Source organism: Lissotriton helveticus, chromosome 1_1 (genome assembly GCF_964261635.1).
Source record: "Lissotriton helveticus chromosome 1_1, aLisHel1.1, whole genome shotgun sequence".
In the NCBI taxonomy this organism is placed as follows: Eukaryota; Metazoa; Chordata; class Amphibia; order Caudata; family Salamandridae; genus Lissotriton; species Lissotriton helveticus.
The window spans coordinates 1,976,418,370-1,976,439,120 of NC_136057.1; the positions used below are offsets into that span (position 1 = coordinate 1,976,418,370).

General features: G+C 47.2%; 1 protein-coding gene across 3 annotated transcripts in view; it reads left to right on the forward strand.

Moving 5' to 3' along the window:
• PTBP2 (polypyrimidine tract binding protein 2) overlaps positions 1 to 20,751 on the forward strand; it is a 208,398-nt gene that overhangs the window by 140,744 nt on the left and 46,903 nt on the right. For all 3 annotated transcript variants that reach the window (XM_078644197.1, XM_078644178.1, XM_078644188.1), the window contains one exon: positions 7,356 to 7,572. In XM_078644197.1, coding sequence (XP_078500323.1) covers positions 7,356 to 7,572 — 217 coding nt within the window. The remainder of the gene's footprint in view (positions 1 to 7,355; positions 7,573 to 20,751) is intronic.

The following is a 20,751-nucleotide window of genomic DNA, read 5'->3' on the forward strand; positions in this document are numbered from 1 at the left end:
GAGGCTAGTCCCACGCTGATATTATTTAGAAAACAAATTAAAGCCTGGCTTTTTAACCAATAGGCTTCCCACCATCTCTTTGCATACTCTTCCAGGTCATAGCGCCGAGACACCTACAGGTATTTGTGCGCTCTACAAGTTGTTAAAATAAATACGTTTTTTCCTTGTGGGAGAACTCGCTGCAAGATCTAAACTGAACCAAAGTTGTATTTTAATCACTTTATAAATGTTCAGGCTGCTTAGACCAATGGTTTTTCCGTTTAAAAATAAATTTGAAATAATGGATGCTCTAGCCATATTGGATTTTGGTGGTCCATTCTGTTTTGTGAAATGACAGTGGATTTAATGTCTGCGTTTGTGGATAAGTACTCCATCTCGATCTGTGATGCCATTACCTTTAGGTCCACTATGCCAAGAACAGAGTCACTCCAAAGCAAGAACAGAGTCACTCTATGCCAAGAACAGTCACTCCAAAGCAGAAAATGGCAACAGAGGTCACCAGTAATGTCTAAAATTGTTGTTTACTGTACATTAACTTCTTCCGTGTGCAGGGAATTCCCGCGCTGTGTGGGCGTTTCCCATAGTAGGCGGGGATTCAGATGGCCGTAACGGCTCCTGGCTGTTACAAGCATGGAAGAGGTTAACAAAAGTCTTGCCGGCTATTTATTTGGGACTTGTATTAGAAAAAGTGCCTGAAATGTGCCTTTTTCCTCTGACCCACCATCCATGCTGTGTGCACACCTTGTGGTTATGTCCAGCAAAAGCTGCCCTAAGATGTTTCATTGAGGCATGTCCTGTGTCCACTCAGTTATTCCGCTGAGTCCACATGAGTTCAGTTGCGCCAAGTAGGTTTAAACTGTACATTGTAGTCAGTAGCTCCGTCATATTTCCTACTACACATTACTTTAAATAGTAAGTAGCCCTTCGGCTACTGCTCCATAATCTTGTATTTAGAGGGTCCCCCTGATACCAGATTTTCATTGGGCACCAAAGGAGTGGAAGAGGAAGACTGCTGAACTGATGAATAGGACTGAATTGGTGCCAACCCTGCTGACCTGTCTGCTGCCCCGTCTGCTGCCCCCCACCCTCATGGAGTAACTGATTTGTCCTCCCACTGTGCAGACCGCAAGAAACCCAGAGGCCTTCCAGTGCTTCGCAAATTGCCAAAAGAATCTCCCTTGGAGTAGAGGAGCCAACCCCTGCTGCTGCAGGCACAAAAGAAGCAAGACCCGGTACACTGACCTGTCTCAATCTGTTGATGTAGCAGCTGACCAGGAAGAGGTAGCAGTGCTCCCACCGGTCAGATCTGTCCTCCCGGATGGGAGTTGCCAGGACTGACCGGAGCCGCACAGTGCCAATCCCTGGGGTACTGGACCCCTTGCTGCAGCCAAAGCTTGTTGTGCCCAGACTGAACACCAATGCTGATGAAGACCGACCTACACTTCAGGGACCTATGGGACAGTGGCACCCACTTCGTGAGTGGCCCAGCTGTCCTGTTGGCCCCTCAGCAGCAGAGTGAGTGAGACCACCTGACGCCTCAAGGCACCTATGCACCCGCGCTCCGGAGCCTGAGTCCAAGAGATGACGGTGCCAATGTGGTCCCCCGACACCCAAGTGCCAAGGCCACGCTTGGGTGTTCCCAGACTGGACTTCCAGTCACTGCCTGCAGCCTCTTACTGCTGGACCCCTCCAACCTCAAGAAACTCTGCACTCGAACCCCACAGCCCAAGGAGAAATGGGTCCAAGATGTCCCTGCATGCCCCAAGGTTCGAGCCCCACCTCCCCCCCCTCCTCCCCCCCCCCTCCCTGTGGGTTTACCCGGACTGAGAATAGAATGCATACTGGTAAGTAGCATTTTCCTTTTAATCCATTGCCGTTCCATAAAATGCATGTCCATTTCTGAAAACTTGTAAAATTCATAACTCTTAAAGTACTTACCTGGTCCTGATTTAGGTATCTAAATTTAGATAAAAGTTGTTATTTTTATAAATTGGTTTTGGATATTTTGTGTCTAGCTTACTGCCTTTGTGTGCAATAAATGCTTAGCACTACCCTCTGATATGTGTAGGAAAGTGGGTTTCTGTTGTAGTAACACACACACTCACTCTCACTCTTTTTGCCTGGCTTCTGATTCAACTTTGACGTTAGAGTACTGGGTCCCTGCTAATCAGGTTCTCAGTACTAGTGTTTATTCCCTAAAATTGTACCACGATTGGCACAACTTCAGACCCCCCTGTACGTCCCTAGTAAATGGTACCTAGGGCAATGAGACTGAAGAGGATCCCCTAGGGACCCCTCACCAAGGCCGGGCAAACTGTCACTGCAGCCTGCAGGCTTTGGTGCAGACTAAACAAAGTCCACTTGGAACACTGCCTGGGTGCTATGTCATAGCCACACTGCCTTAGGTATGGGTAGGTCACCCCTCTAGCAGGCCTGACAAGCCCTAAGGCAGGGTGCACTATAAGGTGTGGGCATATCTGCATGAACAGGTAGGCTCGTACAATATTTAAGTCTATTATTAATATTGTAAGTGCAAGAAAAGCCATAGAGTTCATGGGTTGAAAACTCAACACAACTGGAGGTCCCCAGCACCATGACTGATTCACTGAACCCAGGAGTGTTTGGTACCAAATTACTCCTTTTGATAAACCCCCACTGATGCCAGTGTTGGATTTAATAAAATATATACCCAGAGGGCACATCAGATGAGCAACCTGCAAACCTACATCCCTTGTGTGGTCTCAGACTGGCTTTCGGCAGCCTGTCACCACAAGACATGTTTCTGGGCCCCTGGGGTGAGATCCCCTGCTCTCTGAAGCCAGAAACAAAGCCCAGTGTGGCAGTGTCACACCCCCTCCCCTAGGATGAGCACTGTGCTCAAGAGGGAAGCTTCAAAGGCCTTTTTAATGTGAACCCAGCCCCACGTTTGGTAGGAGAACCCGTGGGAAAACTAGGTGAGAATAGGTGGTGTGCCCCCCCTTCGCCAACTCTACCCCTCAAGTGCTGGATGCGAAGTGAAGCAAATTTTTCAGTGCCCATCTTCTTGAAGATGGTGGGACTTAGCCAATCAGGGCTAGGACTAGGCCCCCCTCCCACAGAAGGGTAGTATAATTATTATAATGGATGGTGTAGTCACCCCAGGTAAGGAACCATCGGTCCCTACCTGTCACCCCTCTAAATCTAGTATTTAGGTGGCACCCCCAGACCCTGAAATCAGATTCCTGATGACTTACAAAGCCCGGACTCCGAAGAGCCGCCCCATCAAGAAATGAGGACCAGTGACTGATTAGGTGCCAGCCCTGTTGACTGTTTTTGCTGCCTTTTGCCCTTGCTACAAAAGTAGACTCATCCTGTAGATCAAGCAACTTCCAAAACCCTGAAAGGACTGCCTGCCTTCTATAAAGATCAAGATACTCCTGTGGACAGCTGACCTGTCCAAGAAGAAACCACCTTTACAACTAAAGAGCTCTGCCTTGAGGAACCGCGAAACCGCCTCCAGACCCACCTCTGCACTCGACTCCCAACAGCCAGAGTCGAAGTAGCCCACCGGTCCTGCGAAGGTTCCCTAGCAATTCTGAGTCACTGTCAGCTAACCCCTGCCATACTCTACATCGACTCCTACAGTCTCAATCCAAAGACTCCCTCTATCGAAAGACGCTCTCTGATCCTGACCTGCCCGGTAAGCTGTTCCCTAAGTAAAAGGACACCCCTGCATCCAATCTCCCCCATTGATTGGCATAGGGGGCCCAACCCCAATTTGACTTCTGCACCCTCAGAGTAATTTGTAAGCAAAAGAAAGATACAGCACATTAAAGTACTGGATTTAAAAACAGTGTTCCTAGCCTTAAAAGCCCTTCAGAAACAACTGTGGGGAAAAACAGTGCAGGTTCAGACAGACAATACAACACAAATGTTCAAAACTAGCACAAAAAACATGGAGATGGGCCATCCAGAGACAGATAAAATTAACTGCAATTTAGCCACCAGGTGTAGACAACATGTAGAAGAACAAACTCTGCAGACAAGCATCTGCCTCACACGAGTGGGAACCGAATCAAACAGTAGTCAAACTGGTGTTTCAGAGATGGGGGACAAAGAAATAAAATGATTTGCAGCACCAAAGAATGCCAAATGGCAGTCTTTTTGCATCTAGACACCCACACCACCACGCCCTTGTGAATGCACAGTTGATATACTGGGCAGGGAAATTTGCATAGGTTTTTATCCAGATCCCACTTTTGCCATTAGTGATCAACCAGAGAGATCACTCACAAATGGCATTGATACTCATCGCCCACAGACGGCAAGACCAATCTGGTACTCCGAACGGATAGAGATGGTGCACAACATACATAGACTGCCAGCATTACCTGACCTGCTTTCCTTGCAAGGGGGAGAGTCCTTCACCAAGAACCAAACTTGATATTTGCTACATGGCTCCCGAGGACATAGATTTTGGGCACTTGTGACTCCAAAAGATAGCTATGGAAGTCTACAGAGAAACGAGAAGGCAGACTACAAAGAAATGTTAAATGGCCAAGTGAACGACACGCACCAGTTGGGGCCAGAAATCAAGCCTCTTTCAGGACAGAACACAAGAGACCACAGTTATCAGTTACCTTACACTCCTGCTGGACATTAGCCTAAACTCCTTGTCACCAAAAGTACATTTTGCGGTGATAGTGGCCTACATTAGGGGACACCTAGGCAGAAGTTTCTTCACTACACCAGTAATCACTGTTCCTAGAAGGGGCCAAGAGGATAGTCTCACCAAGGAGTGCACCAATGCCTTTGTGGAGCCTAAACGTGGTGCTTACTCAACGAATGTTTGTGCCACTCCATAGATCTACCGTAAAATGTATCACACTAATGCGTTGCAGGTAAGTGAGCTTGAGATACTCACTATTCAGGAGCCATACCAGCAAATACAGTAGTTGAGTTCCAGCCCACACTTTCTGCCAAAGGTCATATTACATTTCTACATAAATCAAACAATCCAGGTACCTAGCTTTTTTTCAATGGCCAAAGACTCCATCCCCGAAAGAGCATTCAATGCACTGGATGCCCGCAGTTCGATAATGTACTACCTGTAGAGAACAAAATCTTCTCAGGAAGGGAAAAAAATTATTTGTATCATGTGCAGACAATACTGAAGAGACATCGGTTACCAAGAGCACATCGCAAGATGGCTAGCCCAGACAATTCAGATGTCACAAATACCTGGCATCCAGATAGAGACTAAGCTAAATAGCACACTCCACAAGATAAAAGGGAGCCACCTTACCTTTCCTGGCTAGTTTCTCTGAGCGACAGGAGTGGTAGCCACACTGTCCCCAGTCCATACGTTCACGAAACACTACTGCATTGACGTCCTAGTGAACAGGGAAGGACGGGAGGGACAGAGTACTGAGGCATGAGGGACAGAGTATTGAGGCATTTATTTGCAGGCTCAAGCTCCTCTGCAGTCCACCCACCTCAAGAAAGAAACCGAAATGAAATTGATGCATATCATGTGAATCTAGAAAAGATTCATACTGCAAAAAAAAATGGCTACTTACCAGTAGGGGTAGTTTTGCAGGTTGAAGAATGTTCTGGATTGACATGCGACCCACCCTCCTCACCACGAGATGTCTTTGGGACAAAGCAAACAAGAGCATAAAAAAGTAAAAGTCCAGAGGAAGCCTACAGAACACTAATGTCAGTCATTCAAAAAAAATCTGAAGATAGAGACCACATGCAGAGGCTTCCGGGATGGGCATCTTGACTTCAGTAGTAGGCTGGACTAAGCCCTAAGTGGTAGTAACAGTTGAACCACGACAAAAAAGAGGGGGAAAGACTTTTACAGGTGGAGAGTTTGGACCCTAACGCTAGCATGTGAATCCAGAAAATTCTTCAAGCTGCTAAATTATTCCTACTGGTAAGTAACAATTTTGATGCATGACTCACTATTTCTGTGTTTGGCAGCCAATGTCTGAGTGTTGGCAAAGACATCAAATTGGTTGTTGGTGAGTCTGTCTGGTCTGTAACCCTACTTAGGTCTATATTAGTCACAGCCATGTATTTGTAGACTCTTATGACTTAAGCCTTCTATCATTGGTGAATGCTGGTGAAGTGCTAAATGACAATGTGTAAGCTCAGTCTAAAACCATAATTTAATCTGCTACAGGATAAAATGCTAATTTTTGTGGTGTAGCTGTCTACAACATGGTTACATACATACATGCATGTCTAGTACATGATCCATCCATACAACGCTGGGGAGGGAGCCTAATTGGCATCTTGTCCTATAGCGGTAGGTGGTAAACAGATTTAATACCATATGTAGACTAAAACGTGGGTTCTACCTTTATAAGACATCAGACATGTCACTACTTTCGAGCAGCTTTGCAGGAAAAGGGTCTGTGGGTATGCCACTAAAGTTGATGTGTGGATGGTTTTAGTCATGATGAATGTGTATGTACTCAAGACTAATCTACACAAACATAAAAAATGTTGACAAAGGGATGGGTGAGTGATCACTTCAAAAACTTTAGAATTTGTGACTAGAATGCTAAATTTGAAGTAACAATACTCAAATTTTCTTTTTGAACTGTTTCATTTTATTCCTTTAACAATCCTCCTAATTGCAGCTGCACTACTATATATTTTGCACAACAGCATGGGAATTTTTACTTAATGTTGAGAAGCAAATTGGCCTCAATCGTTGCGTACCATTCATGGTAAAATATTGGTATATGAGGGGCATAGATTCAATGATGAAACCTCTGTGGTTGGTTATATATAATGTAACCTCGGAACCAATAGGCAAGGGTCTGTCACATCTGTAGTTCACACTGGAATCTATTTGATTGCAGTGAGACTCTGCAAACTGATGTGATTGTTGTAGTGCACTACAAGAATGAGTTTCCATTCAGCATCAGATGTAAAAAAAAAAAAAAAAACTGTGTTGAGCATAGGTGTGGAATTCCGGCTTCTCTTTTGTCACTAAATAAGGGGCATGGTGTAGCTAGGTTTTATCCTTCTGTTTCCCTCCTATCGGATATGTACAGTTGATGCAAGATCTGTTCTGAAATTGGACCAAAAAAAAACTTAAATGGCAATGAGCTGAACGTTTAGGTTTAATGTTGCAAAATGACTCTCTGCTATTGTATTGGTTTCATCACATCTAGACATTATGGGCCAAGTGACAAATTGTTTATCGGAAAATCCCTTCCTTGTGGAATTTTTTTTTTTTAAAAAGGAAGTGTGAAATTTACAAACTGTGCTGTTTCTGGAGCAAGTGTTTGAGAAGGGTAATGTATTGTGGTTAGGGTCTTGTAGATGCACTGATACTTTTTTTTGTTTGTTTCTTACAGCAATGAGTCATCTTAATGGTCAAAAAATGTATGGAAAGATCATTAGAGTAACTCTCTCCAAGCATCAGACAGTGCAGCTTCCTCGAGAGGGTCTTGATGACCAAGGGCTTACAAAAGATTTTGGCAATTCTCCTCTACATCGCTTCAAGAAACCTGGCTCAAAGAATTTCCTGAATATATTTCCTCCTTCTGCAACTCTTCATCTATCCAATATTCCGTAAGCATCTATAATGTTAGCTCCAATTGAAGTGTTTGTAGGTGTGATTATTGCAAAGTTGGTCAAAAATTATTATTCATACCTTTTTCATTTTAACTTAACCTGCGGAACCTCTGGGATAGGATTGCCTTGTCCATTCACATTATCTTGGAGTCCATTTTTAAAAAAACACAAACCCTTTCAATGTCTTTCAGTAGAAAAGATAATTTAAAAAATTAAGTACTCCCCTTTTTTTTGGCCTAATAGAAAGAAGGGTGTAGTGGCCCATGTTCTAAATTCAAAATAGTGATCAGGAAAATCTTTTATAAACCTTTTTTAAAGGGAATGCAGGGCAATGAGGACGAGGTTGCAGAATGATGGACAAAGGTGCCAGGAATCTACTCGATCTGAAGAACAAGGAGGAGAGGCTCCCTTACAATCACCTCTCAGTGTGTCTCCATAGATTGACCCAAAAGGGTGATGTTAAAAAGGGACTGTTCCCCAAGAAGTGGCACCCGTCTCTTGATGTCGACATCAGTGACTTTGAAAGCTGGCATGGCGTTCCTCAAATTCGATCTTGATCTTGGCAGCTGCACTCCTACCACTGCTTCTCCCTGGTCACGTCTAAAGAGTTCCTCTGCCAAACATCTACCAGAAGATATTTCAGGTGCTCACACTCTGCATGCTAGTCATTCCAGCATGAGTCCTAAGCACCACTTTGTTCTCGCACTCAGAAGACAGTGACCTATTTTTCCTCCTTCAAATGAACTTATTGTCTACTATGATAGTCTACTCTTGCTCGAGTGTCCCTAGTAGATTACTCCGTAAAGTACTGTTCCGATTATCTTTGTCTACATCGATGTTAATGACCCTACTTCATGCTTCCTGTCCTCTTCAGCCTTCCGTGCCAGATCTTCTTGAACCAGCAATCCGATAATTGGTTGCTCCTGCAAAGTATGCTCTTAATGGGCTCCTCGAAGTATAAGCCTCCAGAGAAAGAGCCCCTGTTCCTTCTCAACTCTGTGATACTGAACTGTTATCTTAATAGCCATACGATTTTGTACCACAGCGCCTGCCTCTATCGGCCTTTTTGATCAGAAAAGCAAAAGTCTGGATTCAGAGGGTAGAAAGATGTGTAGGACCTCAACGACTGCTATGGAGGGTGCATACACTACTGCCTTGCTTGGCATGTGTGACATCACCCTTCAGATTCTCTCAACGCTTTATTCAAAAGTTGCTTTGGGAGGGCAGAAATGATTACCAGGAGGTCGTGCACAAGGGAATGTGAGCCTTGAACTAGCAAATGTATGCAGCTGTGGATTCCTCTGACCTAGCAACTGATGCCTGTTAAGGTTTGAACTGCAATGAATTGCTTTTTTTGGTTGGCCTAAAGCACGAGTTCTAGGAACAGAATATGAATCTTTCCTTCAGTTAATACATTATTTTTGAGTTGGATTGCATGAAAATAGAAATCGAGGCATTGAAGCTATGGGCATAAACAAAGAAGAAATAAAGCACAAAAAATACTTTCGACAGCTAGTAGGACTTGCTGAGGGTTCACACCAGTCAGGGGCCCAGTAGCAGCAACAGCAAAAGTAAGCGTGCCATCAATGTAAGCCCACTAAAGGGAATGGATGCCTAAAAAGAAACCCAACACCGAACAGAAAGTGACTGAGAGCAAGAAAAGAAGGCTTGAGGCAAAAATTTTCGCCAACCTGCAGAGGAAGGAAGAGTTGGACTCCTCGGAGGGATTCGATGTTCCTGCAAAGCCTTAGACGGCCACTGAAGCAGAAGACTACCAGAATAGCATGAAGACCCTGGCAACTTCCAAAACGTATGTAGAGTAGCAAGAAGATTTCTGCAAACTCAAGGATGGCGAAAACCTGACCAGGTTTGACACCAGTTCGAGGAGACATGATAGGATCTCGACAGTGTCCGGTGGAGGAGGGTGGGCAGCTAAGCTTTAAGGCCATCTCCACCAGACGACCTATTCCTCTACAATAGCCTCATCAAGGGGGCTGCAGAAACATGGGGTGCAACTTGAGGAAGAAAAGGAGGATTCATGTTTCCTCCTTGAAACATTAATGCCCTTGCAGAAGGGAAACCTATAACCGCCCATGCTCCCTAGCCTCTTGGACCAAGGGAAGGAGGCTTTTCTCGAGCTCACCAGTTCAAGGTCTAACACCAAGAGTGGAAAAGAAGTACAGGTATTCCTATTAGGACCCTGAATACACTAAGGCACATGTTTCAGCTGTTTCAATAATAGTGATGACCGCTAAGAAAAGAAACAATGCTCCCACATTCAAGAGGCTGCCACCAGAAAAAGAAAGTAAAAGACTTGACTTGGCGGAGAGAACGATATGGAGAAAAAGATGGAGGGAGAAGTAGCCACCAAATTGAGAATTGCTAGCTCGAATGGCTGGCTCCAACGCTCTCATAAACTGTTACGAGCAATGCAATGGATGGGAGTGCCTCATGGTGCACCGCCAGAGGAATACTGCTAGAGGGCCAAGGCAGTAATGCAGGAAGGAAAGGACATTGCTAAGAACTGCCTCAAGTCCGCACCGATGCAGCAGATACTGCCAGCAGGCAGTTTTGCACAGGGAGACCATTAAGACATGCTTGGCTCAGAGTATCAGTCTTCCAGCCGGAGGTGCAAACCTCAATCAATATGCCATCCACAGCTAAAGCCCTGTTTGGCCAGGCAATAAATGATACCCTTCTGCAATTAAAGAAGGATAACCATACAGGTTAAGCAATGGGGGCACTACAATTTAGGGTTTTCTTCAAGAGCGGAGGAACCGCAACCCGGAGCCCTCAAGGTAGGGCACTCTTTACATTTGGTCAGCAGCAACAGCAGTCATAGGGCAGTATGCATCAAGCCACACAGCAAACCTCATACCAATGACAACAACCTGTGAAACAGTCCTTTCGAGGAAGGGGAAGATGCCAGCCTTCCAAAGGGGGAGGACTAACGGGCAAGTGACTTGAGCAACATCCAACCCAACCACAAAACACCTTTGGAGGCAGGATAAGAGGTTTTCTGCTTGAAAAAATACATCAGACGAATGGGTTTTAAACAAGTCCTGAATACTGCATGGAACTGCTCAGAGCCACCACAAATCCCCCTACCCCCCAAACCAAAGGAGTTCCAGGGACAAAAAATAATACAGCTCAGAAAGGAGGTCCAAGAAATCTTCCAAAAGCGAGCCGTAGAAAAGGTCCAGCCAAAGAAACAAACCATGGAAACTATTCCCCCTACTTTCTGGTTCCAAAACCAAATCTGACTTTGAGGCCAATCCTAGACCTCCGATTTCTGAACAATTTCATCCTTACACAGAACTTAAACATAACAATGCAAAGAGTAATACCCCTCCTAAGGAAGGGGGATGTTATGGTCACCTTATATCTAAAGGATGTGTTCGAGGCATGTGGGCTGCTGAATTCATATCTGTGCATAGATCGCCGCCTAGTGTTGGGTCCGGATGATTGCACCTTGTTGTCCTGGAAGAGTCTTCTAAGTATCACGAGATAGGTGACTCCTCCCCTGGACTACAGTGCGCATGGGCATCTTCTCCATCCTCAGATTGTTTTTTTCCGCCATTGGGTTCGGATGTTATTCCTATACTCCAATTTTGGAATCGAAACAAAACTTTTCTAGAGGCCAAAAGGCCTTCGACTTCGGCGGTATTGTACTTCATGACTCGATCAAGCCTTCCATCTCGACTCGGTCGTCGACGCGGGCCGCTGGGCCTTTTCAACGCCACGTGGGCCTGCTGTCGATGGAAAGGAGCCCGTTCAAAAGGTGCCCACAATGCCACTCCAAGTTCCCGCATACTGACAGACACACAGTATGCAACAAGTGCCTATCACCAGACCACAAGGAACAAACCTGCCCAGCCTGCGCCCAATTCCGTTCAAAGAAAAGGATCCGGATTAGACGGGCTGCTAGGCCAGAGATGCAGCGACAGGCACCGGAACCAGACAACATCTTTGAGGATGAACAGGAACTTCCAGAAGAAGAAGATTCGGATCTAGAGATCGTCCCCATCGAGGACCACTCTGGACTCTGACGAAATCCCACCGGGGCAAACCGTGAGTACATTGCCCCCGAAACCAATTAGCCCGTTACCGAAGGCTCCGATCGAGGCATCGCCTAAAGGCCTTAGCCAAGATCCGAAACCTCCTTCGGCAGCCCCGCAGTCCGGTCCGGCTCGGCTTCGAAAATAAAGACCAAGCCTTCAGACACCCCAGGTCCAAGTAACGTTACCCCAAAGAAGGTCCTACAACCCAAAAAGGTTGTCGACCCAAAGGGCGTAGAACCGAAGAAGACCGTACAGCCTAAGGGCGTCGACCCGATGAAGGCAGTCGAGCTAAAAAGCGCAGAACCAAAGAAGGCCGTTGAGCCAAAGAAGGCTGCCGAACCGAAGGGCGCCGACCCGAAGCAGGCCGTCGACCCAAAGAAGGCCTCTGTGCTGACAGTCGTTGAACCAAAGAAGGTCGCCAACACAGAGAGCGTCGTACCGAAGCCTGTGGCCCAGCCAAAGTAGTTAAGATAGTTTTTAAGGCTTTGACTCTGGCTCATAAGGCGCTTTTTGGCTCGGGAGCAAAATATCTTCAACGCAGGCTTGTTTTTTACCGCCCGGCCCGATCTCTGCGTTCTGAATCCCTGTTTCTTGCGGTGGTCCCCCGAGTAAAGAGGGCCCGCATTGGGGGTCGCTCCTTTAGATTGAGGGCACCACAGCTCTGGAACGCCCTGCCTTTGGCTTTACGCTGTACTTTTAGTCTGCTGTCCTTTAGGAAGGGCCTCAAAACCTGGCTTTTTACCCTTTAGTTTGTTTCCTTTTTTTGTTTGTGGATGTTCTGATTTTACTGTGCTATGTTTCTCTCTTTTATGAGCTGCCAATAAAAATAAAAGCGCCGGGACACTCCAACAGAGTAGCCGTGCGCTATAGAAATCAAAATTAACATAACAACATAACATAACAAAAAAGGTTATCGAGCCAAACAAAGGCACCGACCCGAAAACAAGTGCTCCTAAAAAACCAGTCGATCCGAGAAAAATCGTCGACTCGACAAAAGACAGTCAACCTAAATAACCTGTTGAGCACAGAAAGCGCATCGAACCTAAAGATCCAGTCGATCTGCAATCAATCGTCGAGCCGGACAAACAGCTCGAGCCGAAGAAGAGCAATAAGGCACCGAAGTCGTCGAACCAAAAAAGGTTGTTGACCCGAAGGCAACTGTAGATCCAAAAAAGACTGAGCCAAAAAAGACACAGCCACGGACAGTGGAAGAAGAACTCTTCCACCCAGAGCCATCAGAGGATCAGGCAAAAATATACATCAACCCGGACACTGGTAAAGTCACTATTTTACACAGGAAAACGAGGCCATTGGACACTGAGCCTCATTCCCCCTTCCCTCTGAAGAAAAAGGACTTTGGGACTTCTCCCTCTAGACCCTTCATTCCTTTCTATCCCACTATGCCTACTACGCCTTTTGCTCCTTACTCTCCTACTCATTCTGGGGACAATGAGGGCGACACAGGGGAAGATCCCCAATATGATATTAATTATCCTGAGGATCCTAACCCTCAAAATGAACCATGGGTAGAGCCCACTGATCCATATGACACGCATCCCATCCCGAAAACCTCCTCATACCCAACAGGGCCGTCACCTACTGACGACACCATTGTCTTCAACCAGCTAATAGATAGGGCAGCGCAGTACCACAATGTAGACATGCACAATGAACCTATACAAGAGGACTTTTTATTTGACACATTCCTTACTACTGAGAAAAATGTCAGAACACTCCCTATGTTGAAAGGGATCCTAAAACAAGTGCCAGACATATTTAAAGATGCAGCCAGAGCACGTGTAATCAATCCCAGGATCGAAAAGAAATATAGAATCGTCCCTACAGACCCTACTTATATCAGAGGTCAGTTGCCATTAGATTCACTGGTGGTGGCCAACGCACACAAACGGGCCAACTCAGACAATAGTAGAAGCTCCACCTCCTGATAAGGAGTCCAAAATACTAGAGGCCTCGGGTAAAAGAGTAGCATCCCAGGCCTCCAATTCATGGAGAATTGCAAATACACAAGCTCTACTAGCTCGTTACGACAGGGCACACTACGACCAGCTTGAAAGTTTGATGCAACACCTGCCTGAGCCTTTCAAGGTACAAGCTACTTACCTCATACAGGAGGGGAAATTTATTACAAACGCCTCCATTAAATGCGCGCTTGACGCAGCAGACACTGCAGCCAGGTCCATTAACACAAGCGTCTTATTGCGAAGACATGCATGGCTACGCATTTCTGGCTTTAAGAACAAGGTGCAATCCACCATTCTTAACCAACCAGTCAATCAAGACTTCCTTTTCGGGCCTGCTGTCGACACCATTTTAGACAAAATGAAGGCTACGGAAACCGCAAAATCTATCGGTGCATTGCAGTTTCAACAACACAGAGGTTCCTTTCGACGCTCCTCATACAGAGCCGCTACACGAGGCAATACTTCAAAAACCTCATCTACATACGAAAGCAACACACAAGGTTCCTTTAACAAGAACTCCAACAGAGGAGGTTATAGGGGCAACAATAATAAGTGACGAGGACGTGGAGGCAATAACACCAGAGCCTCTACTGCCACAAAACAGTGACTTCATCACACTACCTCCGGACCATCTAACACCGGTCGGAGGCAGAATCCAACAGTTCCTACCTGTTGGACCTGGGATCTCCAAGTCACATAGGGTAGCTTGGCACTAAATGGAAAGGCTTAACTCAAAGGCACATGTGTTAAGTTTGCGTCACACCCTTCAGTAACATAACGTCCATCCACTTAAAAATAAGGACACTACATCAATTTTGGAAAAATACGGTTTGCTTTATAAAAAGAATTCTCTGATTTCCCTTTTGATACTTAGCAGTCTTTAGTTACAGTACATAAAATAGCTTCACATGGAATTAGCAACTAGACAGTTTCATAAAAGAAAAAGAAAAACATTACTGGCATTTACTTGTGTTCCTTCACACTGAAAGGAGAGTTCTGTAACACTCCTGCACCTTAGAGAAGCAAAGTATGCGTCATAGATCTAGAAGTCAACCAGCATAGATATTCCCTACATTCAGATTAGGCTGTTCATTCAACAATGATGTGGTCTTGTCTTCACATACAATTAGTCAGTTAGATGCCTACCCAGTTCTGCCTATGTTACTCCTCCCTGTTCCTTTCTGTTCAAAATGCTCAGATAAATGTTTCGATGGGGTTCACATAACTTTATGGGGATTTAGCAACCTTGTCCCCTGCTTCTCTTCCACTCGGTTGTGCTAAAACAGTCCAAAGATTACCCCAGACCCGCTTCCGGCCGGCTTCAGAGGTCTGGTCTCTATTCCGTCCCACGCCGGTAACTTGTTGTGACTCAGGCTCTTCTCACCTCTCCCTGCCAAGCAATAGCGAAACCCATTCAGGTCTGGCGCTTCACCCCACAGTCTTACCGGGAGTTTCGCCTACCACTGCCAGGCCAAAGCGAAGCCCATTCCGGCCCAGCGCTTCACCCCACAGTCTTACCAGGAGTTTCGCCTCGGTCCAGTCACACAGCTTCGCTTCCTTCACTCACCACGGTAACGTCGTTCTGTGGTGTCTCCAGACGTGGCGCTAACAGCTCTGGGCAGTTGAAGAAGCCGGAATCACTCTGCGACTCTCCTTCAGCGTCGCTGTCTGCTCAGTGTCCTGCCCTCGCCTCAGGCGTCAGAGAGGGAGGGAACGAACGCGGGCCAGCCTTCTCTGGCTCCCGCCCCCTTCTTCCGGGATCTCGCTGACTTCCGCGATGCCGCCTCACAGATACTATTTTCAAGCGGCTCTCCCCGCTGGACTTTCCCAACGGGCCGGTGAAGAGGCGTCAGCAGTCCAGAGACAGCGAGGATAGCGGCAAGCCTCCGCAAGGTATGATTCTTCCCTTCGTCTTATGGACGCTCAGGACCTTGGGTGGGAGGCCGATGTGACACTCCTCCACACCCCTGACGGTAGCAGACCAGTTTGGGTCCCGAAGGGGCAGAAAGGCAGAAACCAATTCCCCCTACAAATGGGTGATTCTCTGGGTAAATTCCCAGGCCAGTATACCGCTCTTCCAGAGTGGCCCAGCCACGTTTCCCTCTGAGGGACAATTCAATATTTGGAGCTAGAGCTGAGGTAGCGATGCCAGGGTTCAGTCAATGGGAAGGGGGACACACCAGCACAGTAGAGCAGCCGGCCCGTGGGACGATCTAGCCCCTCACAGTGCGCCTTCCTCCCTTCGCTACTGCTTTACTCCTCACCAGGTTTCACTCAAGCTCCTCTGGTCACTCTCCAAAATGGCTGCCCTGTCCCTGGCCTTATATAGGCTGTCCTTAGAAGGTCCAGAAGGGACCAGAAGGTTCTGGAATGTTCCTATTCTACCCAATGGGTCCAGTTCCTGAGTTGGCAGTTGTGGCAGTTACTGGCGACCATTTTGTGGGTCTTGTAAATCTATTCAGGAAAGCACCTAGGCCTTAAGAAAAAGACTATGAGGGCAAAGAGCACCTACCCCTAGGCCAACACCTGAAAACCCAGTGGACATAAAAAGGTTTTGAGGGGCATAAAGGGGACAAAAATAAATAAATAATTAGGAGGGACTACTCAAAGGGCAGACAGGTCTAACACTACCTTTCTGGAACTCAATTACCACAGACAGGTGGGTGAGACAAATTATCCAGTATGGCTATTGCCTAGAACTCACCTCTACCCCACCAAACATGCCACCCAGGCACCGTCCTATGTCCAAGGAACACATCACCCTGCTACAACAAGAGGTGAGATGCATGTTGGAAAAGGGGGCGATAGAGCCAGTCCCTTTCCAACACCAAGGGACAGGAGTATACTAACTATACTTCCTTATTCCCAAGAAGGACGGTTCACTCAGACCAATATTGGACCTCAGACCCCTAAATCAATACATACTGTCGGAGCACTTCCATATGATCACACTACAGCAAGTGCTCCCGCTGCTCCAGCAAGTAGACTTCCTAGCAACATTGGACCTCAAGGATGCATATTTTCACATACCCATCCATCCAGCTCACAGGAAATACCTCAGGTTCACAATAGGTCAACACTACCAATTCAAAGTTCTCCCCTTCGGGGTAACCACGGCTCCAAGAGGGTTTACAAAATGCTTAGCGACAGTAGCTGCACATCTCAGGAGGCAACACATCCACGTGTTCCCATACATAGACGATTGGCTAATACATGCAAAATTGTATGAACAGTGTGCAAAAGACACGTCTCAAACACTACAGCTGCTACACAGCCTAGGCTTTTCGATAAACTACCCAAAATCGCATCTACAACCATCCCACACACAACAATATCTGGGAGCTACTAACGACACCTCAGTAGCAAAGGCATATCCAAACTCAGCAAGGATAACCAGCATGCACATGCTCATTTGCATATTCCTGCCACAACACTCTTTGACAGCTCGAGTCTTCATGCAGCTCATAGGCATGATGGCGTCCTGCATTTTCATTGTCCCCCATGCCCGACTACAAATGCGCCCATTGGAAGTATGCCTAGCACGGCAATGGAACCAAGCTCAAGGACAACTAAAAGACCTAGTGTTGGTAGACAGTCGCGCTTACAACTCTCTGCAGTGGTGGAACCCACAAAACCTTTCCAAAGGGCGACTGTTCCAAGAGCAGGTTCCACAACTAGTACTAACAACGGACGCATCACTGACAGGTTGGGGAGCCCATCTACTTCAATACACAGTACAAGGGCTCTGGACAATCAAACAAAAGAAACTGAATATCAACCAACTAGAGTTGCTGGCAATATTCCTAGCTCTAAATTTCAAAAATACCTGTACAGCAAGACTGTGTTGATCCGGACGGACAACATGACATCTATGTACTCTATCCAGAAGCAGGGAGGGACACACTCCCCACAGCTATCCCACTTAGCACAGAGCATATGGAAGTGGGCAATTCCATAAAACATCTTTCTCCTGGCAGAACACCTCCCAGTGAAAGACAAATAGTGGATCTGCTCAGCAGACACAGCCAACAACTTCACGATGGGAGATTCACCCCCAAGTTCTCCAGCCATTCTTCGAACAGTGGGGGCACCCAGAAATAGACCGGTTTGCCACAAACCAAAACTCAAAATGCTGGTACTTTACCGCCAGATTCCCACATCCGCTGTCACAGGACAATGCGATATGGATGAACTGGTCCGGCAGATTTGCGTACGCTTTTCCCCCAGCACCACTGATCCCGCTGGTGGCACGCAAACTGCGGCAACAGTCACTCACACTAATCCTAGTTGCTCCCACATGGGCGAGACAGCCGTGGTACATGACGTTCTTGGAACTTTCAGTAGTTCCTCATCAAAGGCTGCGCCTCGCACCCCAACTTCTAACTCAGAACCATGGAGAAATCAGACACCCAGATCCCAATCAGATGAACCTAGCAATCTGGCTCCTGAAGTCTTAGAATTTGGATACCTTAACTTGCCCCCAGACTGTATAAATATCATTAAGGAGGCAAGATTGACCACTCGTGCATGCTATGCAGCTAAAGGGAAGAGATTTGTTATTTACTGCAACAATAACCAATTCAACCCATTAGACGCTTCCATTCAGAACATTGTTACCTACTGCATCTTCAAAGATGCAACGTAGCTTACTCTTCAATAAGACTACACCTTGCTGCTTTAGCAGCATACCTTCAAAACCGACAACACCTTTCACTGATTAGAGTACCAGCAATCAAGGCTTTTATGGAGGGTCTTAAAAGGGTGATTCCTCCAAGGCACCCACCTTCCCCAGTCTGGAACCTAAATATAGTACTTACCAGACTGATGGGCCCTCCTTTCGAACCTTTACACTCATGCGAATTGCAATTTCTAACATGGAAGGTGGCATTCTTGATTGCCATTACCTCACTCAGGCGAGTTAGTGAGCTACAAGCATTAACAATTCAAGGACCATTCGTGCAAATACATGCTAACAAGGTAGTTTTGCAGCGTGAATCTTTCTGGATTCACTATGCTGTGCATATTCCGCAATCTGGTGGTTGGGTCCGGAATTGTAGTCTTTTCTTTTTTTATTTTTTTATTTTTTTGTAGCCCAGGTGGGTGTCCACGTCTCACCATTTGGTGTACCTTCGGTGACGTCGGCCTGCTTCCGGATGAAGCTCCCACCCTTGGGCACCATCTTCAGATTCTTTTTTCCGCCGTTAGGTCTGGATCGTCGCGTGAAGCTCCAGAAGTTTTGGCGGAGAAAAGGAGAAAAATAAGCTAAGGAGAAGATCAGAGCCGGGACGACGAAGGAGAGGAACCTCAAAATCTTCGTCCGACGGAGAATGCGCATACAGGGGGCCCCCTGAGCGTAGTAATGGACAACACACCATTTAAATTCTGCCGTAATTGCCACCACAAGTAAGCGCAGAGAGACCAGCACCCGGTCTGCAACCTCTGGCTGCCTATCGACCACGGGAGCAAGGACTTCAACGCCTGCTCAGTCTTCACGCCGAAGACGCTGAGGATTCGGGAAAAACAGAGGATAGCCCACCACACGATGCAGGGCAAGGGCAAGGCCCCGTCGCTGTACGACCTGGGCCTCTCCACCAACGACGAGGACAAAATCGCCGAAGGTCCAGATGTCTCCATGGTCGCAGAGACCGATAAGAAATCGTCAGACAAGGTAGGAGTGTCTACGATGCCGAAACCCTCGACAGAGCCTCGAAAGCCGGAGGCTGACTCTCGAAAATCAGAGTCTAGAACCTCGAAGGGAGCACCAGCGTCGAAATCTTAGACAAACGAAGCTGCATTTCCCGAAAAACAGTCCAGCGGATCCTTCGAGAAGGACGCCCAGGCGGCAAAGACCAGTGAAAAACAAAGGTCATCAAAGCAAGCTCCCGAAAAAGGGTCCTCGACTTCGAAGGAGGAGCCGAGAGCCGCTTCGACATTGACGGGACCGTCTAAGAGGGCGGCCGAAACGCTAGACGCCGAGCAGGCCGCACAGATGGAGAGAAAGAAAAGAAGGCTCTAGGCAGAGATGGAAAACATCATCCAGAGGAAGAAGGACTTTGAAGACAAAATGAAAAGCTTCAGGAGCCCCTCTAAGCCCATGACGGTCCTCGAAGAGATAGAAGAACACAAGGAGTTCGACGCCGAAGAGCCGCCGAAAACTCCGGAGCCCTCGGAGAAGAGGAGGACCTCTATTACACAGAGGGTGATTATGGGGACCCGCGTTTGAGCTACGACTCAGGATCCTCGACGGCTCAGGGTCAGGATTGGCAGGACATCGAGGCCGAAAACCCGGAGGAGGCTGTGGAGACATACCCCTCGAGGCCTTCGCCGCCAGATGACATTGGGGTCTACTATGAGGTCGTCAAGAAGGCTGCAGCAGCTTATGGAGTCAAATTGGAGGAGGAGAAGGCTAAGGCAGATTTCCTGCTGGAAACCTTGCTCCCCGCACAGACAAAAAGCCACTTCCTGCCCAAGCTGAAGAGTGTTATGGCACAGGGTAAAGAGGCGTTCAAAGAACCAGCTACCTGCAGGTCAGTCATGGCAAGGACGCATAAAAAGTACAAGTTCTCCTCCCAGGACCCCCCTTACATCCAGGGGACAGTTCCAGCAGACTCAATTATAGCCGCAACGGCCAGAAGAAGGGCCAACGTCCCAACAGCATCTGGGCAACCACCTGACAAGGAAAGCAGGAGGATGGACCTAACAGGCAGAAAAATTGAGAGAAACGCAGCAATGCACTGGAGGATGACAAACTCCAACGCCCTTCTCAACAGGCACCAGTATCAGCATTGGGACGAAATTACCAATTGCTCAAGCACCTCCCAGAGGAACACCAGCAGAGAGCCGCTCACCTAGTGGAAGAGGGGAAAAGCATCGCAAACTTGTGCCTGAAGACCGCCTTGACGGGGCAGAAACATCCAGCAGGCTGATGGCTATAGGAATCAGAGAGAAGGCAAGCCTTGCTCAGGATCTCAGGCTTCAAGACGGAGGTTCAAAACAACATTCTGAACACCCCTTTCAATGGAGAAACACTGTTTGGAGCCCCAGTAGATGAGAAATTCGCCCAACTGAAGAAAGACAACGAGACGGCAAGATCCATGGGGGCCCTGCAATTCAGGGGGATGAGAAGAGGCACT